Source organism: Enoplosus armatus, chromosome 9 (genome assembly GCF_043641665.1).
Source record: "Enoplosus armatus isolate fEnoArm2 chromosome 9, fEnoArm2.hap1, whole genome shotgun sequence".
Taxonomy (NCBI): Eukaryota; Metazoa; Chordata; class Actinopteri; order Centrarchiformes; family Enoplosidae; genus Enoplosus; species Enoplosus armatus.
This window is the reverse complement of record NC_092188.1, coordinates 14,604,565-14,618,083: the sequence shown is the minus strand read 5'-3', so window position 1 is coordinate 14,618,083 and position 13,519 is coordinate 14,604,565. Positions and strand designations below refer to the sequence as shown.

The 13,519-nt window shown below is 40.9% G+C and overlaps 1 protein-coding gene across 3 annotated transcripts in view; it reads right to left on the bottom strand.

Annotated features, from left to right (window-relative positions):
- Nucleotides 1-13,519, bottom strand: part of ptprub (protein tyrosine phosphatase receptor type Ub) — a 141,728-nt gene that overhangs the window by 86,616 nt on the left and 41,593 nt on the right. For all 3 annotated transcript variants that reach the window (XM_070912479.1, XM_070912477.1, XM_070912478.1), the window contains exon 2: nt 9,316-9,447. In XM_070912479.1, coding sequence (XP_070768580.1) covers nt 9,316-9,447 — 132 coding nt within the window. The remainder of the gene's footprint in view (nt 1-9,315; nt 9,448-13,519) is intronic.

Here is a 13,519-nt window from a genome sequence, read left to right as displayed (position 1 = left end):
GTGTTGTGCACGACAAGAGTTATTATGATAACACCGCTGAATTAAATTGCACCTGAGACGAAGTGTGTGAATGAGAATGGCGGGAATAGGACGAGAGATTAAATTAAGAGGGGACACGAGGAAGAGGAATAAAATGCTTTGTCCCCACTCCTTTATTCCCTGAAGGACCCTCTTGGCACTTCATGAGTATCCAACCAGATGCCATCTCAAGAGTATCCTACATCTCAAATCAATGTTATTCCAACAAATGGAGATGAAATAACCTACACTCAGAACCCCTCCTGGCAACTGGATTGCCACCCACTACGTCTGCAGAGAAAATACACTGAAATCGTTAAGTCTCACAGCAGAGGATCAATGACTGCATACAAATTCTGCTCGTGCCATTTGCAGGGATGTTTATCTTTGCCATTATCTAGCTCTTTTCCACCCGATTATGGTAAGGATACTTAAAGCACACACTGCAGTTTCAGTCCTAAATGGTACATGCATCGCCCGCTCAGCCCCAGTGACAGCTGATATAAATATGGAACACATAGTTAAAACAAAGCCTTATAAATATTTTCATAAGTCAGACAGAATTGTTATCAGATGCTTTATGGTTGCGATAAGTGTGAGGGTGCATGGTTATATAGATGCTTTGTAAGAACCGCTGCACAGCTGAAGCCATTTTGTGAATCCTTCAAGGCATAACCAGTTTCCCCAGTGGGACATCTGAAATATGAATTAGGGTCCCTGAGGGACACAGGGCACTGCATTTATAAGCAGATGTTGGTTACTTCACACTCCCACAGGAGAACACTATGGCACTTTATTTCCCCTTACGAAGGCAGTCAACCTAACAATGTAAATAAAGCATATGCTGGAGAATAATGCCATTCAAGTAGCAAGTCAGCAAGTTGGCAATAATAAGTGCAAAGTTCTGATCCCATAGCAAAATTAGTTCAGTGTTATAAGGGCTTGTTTCTGTCTAGAATATTAATAAACCGGGATGTCTCAAGTTTTGAAGTCACTTTTTTCATTAAAGAACTCCTGCATTTTGACATCGGTGACATTAAAATTAACATTGTTCGAAGTAGAATTTTCTGCGGAGGCTCACTGTATCTGCTGCTTCTACACAGGTATGTAGCCCCTGATAATTCTTGCAGCTGATAAGCTCAGCTCTTATCAGCAAAAGTCGGGTATGTGGACTAAACCAGTCCTGAAGCAGCCGATTTTTTATTTTTCATCAGCAAAATCAACCTGCTACAAATAATGTGGATATTGGGCATTTCTGCAAAATCCTGAATTATGTTGAATAAAAATAAAACTGTCCCAGTCTCTGACATCAAAGTCGAACATGTTACATACCCATCCACTTCAGTACATTCTCACCAGGCTACACAAACGGCACCCTACATCCTACATTGGCACTAACTCTGCTTTATGTCCTGCTGTGTTACAGGTTTAAGTTTACATTTATCTATGGGGCACAATCTCATACAAAATCAATTCAAAAGTTCTGTATAGCGTGATAAAACCAAAGAAAATAAGTCAAACAACAATAAGCTGTCAGTAAAATGACCAAAATCTGACCAATGCACTGCTTGATCCTGTGTTAATTATTCCCTTTGACCAAAACCAGCAAAGATGACCTTGTGAGTCACATCCAACCCACACATGACCACAAAATAACCCACAAACTACCTTCTAAGTCCAGTGTTTGTTATTTTGTTCACATAAAAACAGTATCCTAACCACACAGTTTATTTCCTAGGCATGAAATGCCTATTGCATATAAAGGAAATGAGATACTACATGGATCAATGACTGCTGATGTTTGGGGAAAAACTGTTTTCAAGATAAAGTAGTAATCAATCAATCAACGCACATTTCTATTCTAAGTTGTTTAGTTCATGATTTATTGCAAAAAAAATGGTTGATAGTATGAAAGTGGAGATTGGGGCTACTATCCTTAACAGTTCAGCTTTGAGCAGAGATGAGCTATGAGAGCTGTCAAAACTGTGAACATTTTCAAAATTAATGAAACGTTATCAAAGTAACAAATCTGCATACATCTTGTTCTGACATCTAATCTGCCTGTGTTCGAGTACTCACAAAAGATCAGAGACGCCTTTTCCTCTATTAAAGCCACTGTAGCCCAGAATGGGTCATGACTCAGTTGTTGTTGTGGATATGAATGCAGAACTTTTACTTTTCTGGACATTTTCTCCGCCATTTCTAATTCATGTGTATTGACGAAGCTAAACGAAGGCCTATACACAAACAGAATTTTAAGAAATACTTGGAATCTATCTGTTCCGGTTTCACACAACTTGCCAAGGCCCACAAGCCTGTGATCTGCGAACATTCAGAGAGAGCTGGAGAAAAGTGTGGGCACAGAGGAATAGCGGAGTGCACAGAGGTTGGGAAATATCCAAATACACATACTAAAACTATCCACACCAGGCACACATACAAAGCTTATTCCAATCTCAAGATCACCAAAGAGAGAATGTGTGATTAGCAGAAAAGAGGATGATATCAGAAGAAGACAGACAACTTCAAATATTTGAAGAACACGTTCAAAGCCAGCAGGCAGGAGTAGAAACGTCTTTAAAGTTAATTCAAGTGTTCACATTTGATTCACAAAGACGCTTTAAGTCTGTTAATCTTTTGCTTACCAAGAAAGTAACAGATAGCCTGAGTTGGATAAAGTGAAATAAAATTCTGGACAGTTTTGCAAGAATCCCTGTGATCCCCCCGAATACCTGCAAAACCAATGACATACCCACCAGACTCAACTGTACTTTGTGTTTAGTGCGACTGAGATAATATTAGCATGCTAACATGACAAACTAAGATGGTAAAAATTATACCTGCTAAACATCAGCATATTATCACTGTCACTGTGAGCATGTTAGCATGCTGACTTTAGCATTTAGCTCAAAGCACCACTGTGCCTGCTTTAAGCTCAGCCTCACAGAGCCACTAGACTGTAGACTCTTATCTTTTTATCCACTTTTATCCAAAAGGTCTCACAAAGATTTCATGAATTAAGAGCTGTGTATTCTTTCAAAATCTACCAACAAAAATGTTGTTCAGACAAATTAAAAATGAAAAAAATATTTTATTGGAGTTGCAAAGTTTTTCCCCAAACAGAAAATATGAGAAAAGCTGCACTACTCACATGCTCATGTTATAACCCTCCAGTTCAGCTTGCTTTACTATTCATTCCTTTACATACGGTGCTGAAATAGTTTAAAGAGTAAGATAAACAATTAATCTTGAGTCTGTCAAATAGGGCCAATTATATGTGAGCAAAATCCAAAATTCCCAATTTATGCAGCAAAAACGCTCCAGTTTAATTGCAGCTGTCACCCACATGGCCTTTTTCATGAGCTGAACCATTATGCTTCAAGTGACCAGCCACTTCATCTCACCTGAGTTACGGTGATTCACCTAGTAAGTCTATTTGGCTACGATCCCGAGTGTGCTTCCTGAGCCTCAATTATGTTGTTAAACCGGCAACCTTACACATAACAGCCCTCTAGCTGTCCCTCTAAAGCGACACTAATTAGACGGAAACTACAGCCAAAAGGGGGCTGTATTACCATACCTACCTATCGCTTGGGTGTCTGTGTGTGGGTGAGCAAAACACAAAGAACAAAAGAACTGGTCGCAGAGTATACCGGCACACTGTCTGCTCTGGAGGCCATTCCCAAATGTGTCTGTATCATTCACATTAATGATTCCTCTTTACCTTGTTGAGAAGGCATAAAGGGAGCTGATGCTTGCTTCCCTGAATAACAATTCAATTAATTTGTTATATTTTAAAAGCTTCTGTGCAGTGATGGGCATTTCTGAGATGCATAAAAAGGAGACGGAGCTTTCGAACATTTATATAATACATCTGTGATCAATATATATGATCTTCTTTGGCTTGAAGTAATGAGTCATAAGCAATTATCCCTACGAGCCACTGGTGTGATCCTGAGCCGTTGCAGGTTTTCATACTGCAATATTACAGCTGCTGATTTCACTAATTAGTTCCTCCCTCTCTGACTGAAGGTGTGTTAATTAGTGAAATCAGCTGGTGGAACGTTTGGCTGGAACAAAACCCTGCAGACTCTTAAACAGCGCATAACCGGACACAACTCTCTTCAAGGGAACAATTGTCCTCTGTAACCCAAGTTAAATGATAAATATAGCTCCTGAGCAAGAAGATGTTAAGAGGTCCCTCCTCTCTTCATGAACAAAAGATGCAATACCATCCCTGAAAACAAACAACAGACCACTTTATCTCATCTCTAATTTCATTCATCATCGCACAGTTTTAGCCTTGGAGCAAAGCTTTCCCCCGTAAAAAGCTGATACACTGCTTAAGCCATTACATGACTTTTTATTAAGATTTACTCAACCGTGACTTCAAGCTCCATATATCTACTCGCCCTTTCACGTCCTCGCTCATATTTTTTCAAAACATGAACAACAGAATCATACTTCATCACTTTAGAGAGAAACAGTTCTTTTTCCAAACAGGTGAGGACAGCTCACGCTTTCTGAAAACCAGGTCCACCAGCTACCATCCTATGACATAGCAATTTGAAATAGTGCAACTTTAAATGTTTAATTATGACTTTCATATTTAACGATGTCTTAAAAAGCTGTAGCAAGTGAAATGTTCCCAGTTATAATGACAACTGTCCCCAGCACATTTACTCAGCTGTAGCTAATTATTGTTAATCCTGTGAAACAACTTTTGTACCTGCCTGCAGAATTTCTGCATTCAGCGGCCTCTAACGTAAGAAAAACACTAATGCTAACATTAGCTTAAGCAACTACAGTGCGGAGCAGTCAACTGTATCATTACGGGTCATTTATTTACTTAAGCAGTTTGTCATTGTAACCATTAGTGGCTAACTATGCAGCTGTTATGATATATAAATATAATGCCACTTTTAAAATGTTGTTATTATATTTAAATATTAATGTGTTAATATTAATGTGTAATAAGTATATCTCTAAAGCAATATCTTAATTTCTCAGTGTTTCCATAGTAAACAAAGTATACTCAGCACTTTTGTCTGAATGACTGGTATAAAAAAGTTGTCCTTAACAACAGGGTATATACTTGGGTATAATAAACAGCACTTGACTTCTTCTACTAAAATTATAGAAAGTATCTGCAGGATATCTATAGCAACCATTTTCCCCTGCAAGTCAAGCAGCAAATTTACAAGCTATAAAGTATATTATCTGTCTCAAAATGCACAGAGTTATAAGAGCAAAACTAACTGAATTGTGAATCTACAATAAATGGAGACCTTGTAAATGGGATGATATATATTATATATATATATATATATATATATATATATATTACATATATATATGTACTGTATATGGTGAAAGCAGACTGCCAGAAGGGAAAAGGAGGAGGAGGGCAGTGTAATAGGGTATTAAACCAGTGAGACTGGCTGGTCAGCTCTGATAACAACACGTCTCCTACAGCAGATGTATCTGTCTCCTCGCTCTGCCTCGTCCTTTCATGGACGCGGATGAATCTCAGGTCGTTGTCAATGACACATGTGCACTCATGTGCAGCTGGTCCGCGGTGAGCGGCTCGGGCCAGGCAGGGGTGAGAGGTGACAGATAGTAAAGGCCAGTAGATATGACATTGTCCTCCATAGCCGACTGGTAGAGGATGCTGGAGATACAGATGGGGGACTGTCTGCGTTTTAGTGTATAAATTAGCTCTGTTAAGGTCATTACATTGAGCCTGCTGCTACAGTATGTGCCGATTGACCAGGCTCTGACCCCAAGACAATGCTTGGAGCCTTGCTTCATGTAAGTCTTAACCTTCCTCAGACCTGAGGTCCCATCCAACACTAAAGGCCATTCAGAATGTCTGTGGGCATTTATTTAAGGATTTATTGTGCTAGCAGCTAATAAAACAACCAATCAATTGACTTCGTAGCTTGTTGCAATGTGATGTACAAACAGACACATGGAGCTGGATTCTAGCCTGCAACAGAGCCTATTTTAGTTACCTTACCTTCACTGTATGTGTGCCACTGGACAGCACAGGAGACATTTACAACAAAAGATAAGGAGAGGGGGGGATTTGCAACATCAGCATGCAACACATGGTGAGGAGGAAAAGCTATGAAACTCTGGTTCAGTACTGTCAGAGAATTTCTGTATGACTCAGCTGGAAACTAAAGTCCCAATTTCTGCACATCCAAGAGACACTGTTTGTTTGGCTTTTGAGGTGGACAACTGAGCGAGGTTTGTGTGAAGTGATAAGTCGCCCCAAGTGACATAACTTGAGGCAGCGTCGATTGGAGTTAGAAAGAAGTGAGCTTACCAGACACCTGTAGCCCACTCCTCATCTCCGCTCAGGGCTATCGAGGTTACACGAACCCCTACATAACACACCTGAATCTCTGACTGAACTGTCTGCAGTCTAGTTGCATTTTGGGTCACCAGGGTCTAAAATCAGCTCCTCTGCCATGGTTCCTGGGCCCAAAAAAGGCTCTGGGCAACAATTTCCAAGAGCAAATTCCTCAGCAGATTGTCAAGACTTTGTAGACAGGCACTCTGGTGTTTTCAGTCTCCTTTTCCTCCTCTGCATGTCTTCTTTACATCCATTGAAACATCAGAGTCACACATAAAGAAAAAAGGCAGCTCTATGTTGTTTTTGTTTCCTCGTGTGAGAAGATTTGAAAAAAATCAAACAATGCTGTCATTTTTATAATCTGTCATCAGACTAATTTGCCTAATCTTCACAGTTCTTCAGATACTACTGAAAACACAAACAGGAATGCCCAAAATTGGCTTTCAGTTCCTGATTTGTTTTCCAGGGACTCTGTGGTAAAAAAAAAAGGGGGGGGGGTATTAATTCTCACTGCTGTATGCATGTTGGCAGATTGTGCTAGCGACAGTCCGTGTATTCCAGTCAAAATTACAGACAGATGCTGTTAGTCTGTCCTGTGGTTAAAATTACAGCAAGATATTGAAGATGGAGTCATATTTTGCAAACTATCAGCAACAGATCATCAAGCCTCTGGTGGGCTGACAAGAACCTGATGTTTACTGTTGATGTCTAAGACCTGAAGAAGTTCTGCTTTTCACTGTAGTTACACTGGAAATATCTGAACATGCCCCACATGTTGTTCATAGTACAACACTAACAATGAATGAATTATTTTTCCCCTTGGGGACACCGTGATACACTATAATGGATATTGCAGGAGAGCCATAACTTTTCAAGCTGATGAATCTTCCTTTCAGAAAACGAGGTACACTTGACATGCAGACACATTCTTCTTCACAAGGTCATCATCCTGCAAGACTGACTTGTTCATTAAAACAGCAAGAGAACTTAAGATTATCAATAGCAACCAGACATCTCCGATCTAATTCAAAATAAAGGAGAATGTGATAAAAATGGGCCATTCTTATTAAGATCTCACCGCATTCTATCTTCTCTATTTTCTCTTTCATGGGCGCGGTAGTCTCTAATTTCTCCTGGGAGCCACAAGCTGCTGCTATCTCAGCTGTGTTTACTAATCTTCCCTCGACACCAGTTTCTCAGCCCCACAAAGTTAATACTGGTCCAATGTAAATAGCCTTATCTCATAAACTCTTGTTATCCCCCCACCTTGGCTGCCCAGTGTGATACATGGTTAGAAGTCAACACAGGGGGATTAAGTCAGAGAGAAGGGGAAAAAATGGGGGGAAAAACATTTCCTATGAGTATCTGCAGTAAGGTTATCCGCCTAAAATAACACAACGACAATGTCATGGTGTACCTAACGAAGGAGCGCTGCTGTCTCTATACAATGACACCAATCAGACAAAGAAACACGAGTAATACACTGCTTCTAGTGCGGGGCTGAAGGATGAGCAGGTAATAAATTAAATTGAATTTGTCTCCTGGTTCTCAGAACTGATCGATCGAGAGTCACTGCTCAGAGCCTCTCTCGCCGTCTCGTCAAGTGCTAGATTACAGTACCTGCCTCATTCCACCTGTGCTAGTCTGTTCCACTGAAGGCCCCAGATCACTGTAAATGCCATGGCAGTAAGTTTTAATTAAACCCAAAGGGAAAAGTATTAATTATCACATCTCCTGCCGTGAATTGGCTGCAGGCTGCAGGCAGATTGTCGAATGCTGATGATGTGGAGGTGAATGAGGAGCGATTTAAGAGTTTAGAATTAAATTTGGGATTTATAAAGTTCAAAATTCAATTTACAGAGACCCCTGCGGACAGGAAGGAATTTTAGTCCTATAAATCCAAATCACGCAGCTTTTAAAAATAACACAATTTATCCCTGAAGGAAGTTTTTGACCATTTTCAAAGGCCACTTGAGTCGATATTTTTCGAAAGGATGGAGTATTCCCTGAGGCCAACAATTATTTCTTTTTAAATGATCTACAGTATCTGATTGTATCCTATCTTGCCATCTTTACACTGTTCCTCTTTATCTATCTTTATATCTGCCACATTAACTGTCTCTTCGTCTATCAAATGATGTCAATCTTGTAAAATTGCTGCCGCCATTTGAACTTGAAAGTTCTCTCTCTCCCTCTCATGTACAATGAAATGCATGTTTTTGTCATGGATTGGTCGAATTCTCATTACCATATCACAGATTGATTGATTGGTTCTGCCCGAGGGAGGTCGGTTCCTTAATCATATTGCAAGTTTCCACTGTGGAAGTGCTTCAGCAGAGAGCCCACTGCTGCCACTGATATTTCTGCTGAGAAGCTGAAACAGCACTCTTCTCTTTGTCAGATCCCTGTAGGTATTTGTTAATGTAGAGATGGAGGAGCGCCTTATAAACTATGCATGCCGTCTCCCTCCGGCAACCACCAGTAGAGAGGACGATGGCAGGAAAATGCTGGTTTCCATTAGTCCTGTGAGGCTGGTTAACATAAAATTATCCTTGGGGTTAGCGGGAAGCAGACAAAACTGCGGTGAGTGTTTCATTAAAGCTGATGCATAATAGACACTGGACATCTATAAAGGCTGATTTGCACACAGTCGCACTTTTCTGATGTATGTCAGCCACACTGACACAAATAAAAACCATTTATTTCTCAGGCAATTTAAAAAGAAACAGAAGCACACATCATCTGCTGGCATGTCTCAAAAGATAGCTTCCAGTCTGTTTTCCCCCGTGAACTCTTACTTTCTGTGTTTCAGTGTAAGATTTATAGCGAACCAAGCTGCTGGTATCTCTGTCAAATCAAACATCTGGATGCTTACAGACATCTAACGACACAAAAAAGCAGTCAAGTACAGAACTGTAGAAAAGAGTGCCACTCACCCCGCAGGAGGTCAGAGCTGGCATAAGGTGAACTGTACGTCCGAAACAGCAGCCAATCAAAGTCATCCTCCTCCCCCTGGGTGAAGTCACACAGACTGGGGTCTGAATCCTCCTCGAACGTGCAGCCTGCCGCTGAAAAAAAGGGGGAAAATGAAAATCATCATTGAAAGAATCAACATTTATGGTTTTACAGTTCAATTTTAGAAAGGTAGATTTACCTCACACATGACTGAGACACATTAAGGAAGTTCAAACTGCTCATTTCATCTGACCATCAGTCCCAAACCCAAAGGTATTCACTATCATAGAAGCAACAGCAAATATTCCCATTTGAGAAGCTGGAACCAGAGAACATTTGAGTTTTCAGGTGAATTTCCCAGGCGACCATAGAAAAACTTACAACAGATCGTCTGCACCAAACGCTGAATCTTCACAGCACCTGGGAACTACAAAAGGTCTATGGCTTTTGTAATAGTGTTTATAATTATCAGGTATTAATAGTGCCTGTGACCATCGGCTTGATTCGAATGGTCAAAGTCAGACTGAATGCAAGGTCACTATCACTATCATACGCAGGGGTTTGTGTGTTCAAAATGTACTAAATGAAATGTGTTTACATGTGCACAGATTCTCTCAAACCAACAGCAAATCAAGCAATGAGCTATAATTACTTCAGACTCGCACAAAGGGAACACAAACCCTGGAAAAGCAATAATTGCCCCTGCACCTGAGGAGAATTACCCCTCCCATAAAGCAGTCACAAACAAGACTACATATCCCGCAACCCATTCACAAAGGCATACAAATAGTAATAACATTTGGGGAAAGCGGGCACTCTGGGGAATGTAGTGATTATCATAATACCTCACAACCTGCTTTTCCAAGTGCCAAAAAGCTAATTTTTTCAAATTATATTTAATAGCTATGGCTTTAATGGCCCTTGGGTCCTGAATAATGTGCTTCAGTCGTTGCTCTCTGCATCTGTTGCCATATTTCACATTAGTCCATCAGTGTGAGAATTACAGTCTAACAGTGGGCAGTTTGAACAGCCCAGTCATAAGACCAGAGCCTGTGTCAGTGATAATTGGAGCAGGACAGCACGAGATGTGACATGCTAATGATAGGAATAACCATGAGCAGGTCCTGAAGGTGACCCCTGTGGTCTACAGCTTTATCGCTGCTCATTCTTTTCTCTAATCTGCCATTAAACAAATGGTCTCAATATGACAGGCTGCAGACAAAAACACAGCCGGTCGCACTGTAGTGAGGGTTCAGAGTTTGTTACAGACCAAATAAAATGGGGGGCACAAAAAAACCCACTATAATAGAGCTGAGTACCATTTGAGATTTTCTGATGCCAAAAACTATATCTGGGCTTTGTCACCAATACCAAAATACATCGATGCATAGTTTGCAAAATATAAACATGTCTTTCTGCAATATTTAAAGGCAGAATGAGGATTTTCCTAAAACAAAAAAAGAGGGAGCTACGAACCGAGGAGGAGGGGCCAACTTTGGATGTGTTTACAAACCACAACCGACAAATCCTACTCATTTGGACAGATAGTTTACTTCTCCAAAACCAAACTGTGTCTTCTGGGCCTGACAGTGTCAAAGGCTAGAGAGAAAGCTCTCATTACTTTTGAAGCTTGTAATTGAATGCCTGTGGTTTGGAGTTTTGTTTCCCTCCCACATTTCTGCTGGTGCTTTCAGGTACCAGCCTTACTTTTACTGTTTATCTACCGCTTTCCTACAGCCGTATTGGAGCTGTGTTAAGTTACTGCTGATGCAAACCAAACATGTCCTACTGCTGCTTCACATTAGTTCTCCACCACTGAACCAGTCAGGGCTTTTATTGTGAAGCAGCTATAGAAAAAGCGATGTATTTTTCACTGAATTGGCAGAACTTCATTAGCGGTGCTACTATTCAATAAAAACTGGTAGTTATGGACAGTTAGCTATTACAGGAAGAGATGGCAGAAGAAGGAACAGCCACATTGAGCTGGTTAGATGAAGATCTGCAGACGCTTGGCTATCTCTGTGCTTTGTGACAACCAGCAAACCTCCGGCATGTCATCAAGGTAAATAAAACCTTTTACCTTGTCGGGATTGTCCTGAAAGCAGCATGTGATATTAAAGATGAGCCAAGTTGTTGCTCTTTGGTTTTAAAAGATTACAGTTGGTCCAAGGTGTTGAACTTTCTCTCGACGGTTTATTCACTGCAGCACAAACACACTCAGGGTGCCCTTGCCTACAGCCAGCCTATTACATCACTCTTGCACCTCCAGTGATTATACGATAACACCGGAGCATATCTACCATCGCGTAAGATCGGCCCATTGGGTGATAGTAGTTGTAGCCGACCAGCAGGGGAGGGAGTGTGGGTTTCTCCCTCTGGGTTTGATTTATTGCCCCGCGCTGGGTTGTTACGGCACAGATCTGCTGCCGAGGCCAAGGGTTAATTGTCCCGCACTGGGGTCTATTTCTAATGGAACAGCCAGAGATATGGGACCTGACACATCCAAACGGTGGCACTATATTATTCCCTGCTGCTACGGTAAATGAAGCCTGCAGACTCCTCCCTACAAAAGTCTCATCATCCAGAAGAAGGAAGCCGGGATGCGAGGCCGGCGCTGCGCAGGGAATGTCATCTCCTCACAACCCACCGGGAGAGATCCAGCTCATCTATCAAGACAAACACACTCCCTCCTCACCTCCTTCTGGAGGGCCATTGGGTGTGTGGGGTGTCAGTAGCCTTTTTTTCTCCCCTGAATAATTGCAGCATAATTTAGTGCAATGACCAGTGCAAAGGCAGACACTGCCAAGAATTTGTGGCATGCTGATATAAATCAACTTCAATTTCAAGCTTGGTTCGGTATGTTCATTTGATAACAAACCTTACTTTTATTGTAAATACAGTTATTTAGTGCCACTACTTTGTTCTTGGAGAAACAATTTCTGGGGAACAAATGAATGCAAATCATAGGGCCTATATCATTAAATTGTTTTCTGTTTTCATCACAATCAATGCGTCTGATCTACTGGCCAGGCTTGCGAGCATTTTGAATGCATAACTTAGGCCTACAAGAAAAATGGAAGAACATATTAATCAAATTTAATTACAAACACTCCGAAGCACTCGCTTCGAATCAATACCAGTACACAACGTGTTGAAACAGCTCAGCAGTGCCAAATCAGCCTGCTGTGGTGTACTGCACTGTTAGGGGGGATACCTGAGAGAGAACATAATGGAGAGGGGGACGGATGAGAAGGGTCTGAAGAGGATGAGGGCGGTGATTTACAGACTCGGGTGAAAGCGATTTTTGTCACTTTTTGGTTTTTGTCACTTAAACACTCATCTCAGTGTTTACTGTGGATTTGATCTTGAGAGCACCGACGCAGATCACTCCATAAATAAATACACAACCTCACTGACTTTATAGGCAAAACCAAAATAACTTCAGATTCACACAGTGGAAGTGATGATGAGCCACGCTCTGTCAGAGGGCGGTTACAGTAGCTCCTCCTTGATTTCATGAGGACATAAATGAAGTTGGCAACTTGTTTACCAGACACTCCAATTTGTAGCTAAGTTCTTGGGAGTGAGTAAAAATGTTGTGCAGTTGATCAAGGCTGCAAGTCTCTCTCTTCTCATATCAGTTGTTAGTGTCACATGTGTTAGATTTGGTATCTCTTCCTCTGTTTACTTGTTTAATCCTCTGCCTTGCTATCTAATTAGAGTGTCAGCTATGCACAGTGAATACTGTCAGAGTCTCTGCTTATCCCCTTTATTTGCATATGTTTTAAGCATAAGGGCGCTGGCCTAAGCTTATTTAAGGTGCTACTACTCTGACAAGTTTCCACTTGAATAAATCAAACACAGCAAAATAGGGAGAGGATGACATCAAACAAGTGGCGGAGTCCTAGCCCATAGCATCAATAACAGTTAAAGTTAATATTTCAAATTAGACCACCTATATCAAGGGTGGACTGTCATCGAAGTGCAATCACAAAACGTACACTTTCTCTTTTCTAATATTTCAAAGAAAAAGAATGATCTGTCGTTAAATACAGAAAAAGCAATTATTTGATCTGAAACACTGCAGTTAATCTTTTCACTGGCCTCTAAAAGATTCAGTGCAGTGAGTGAGCAGAATAAAGCAGCAGAATCCAACACCACAGGCCAGTATTTGTACAGATTGTA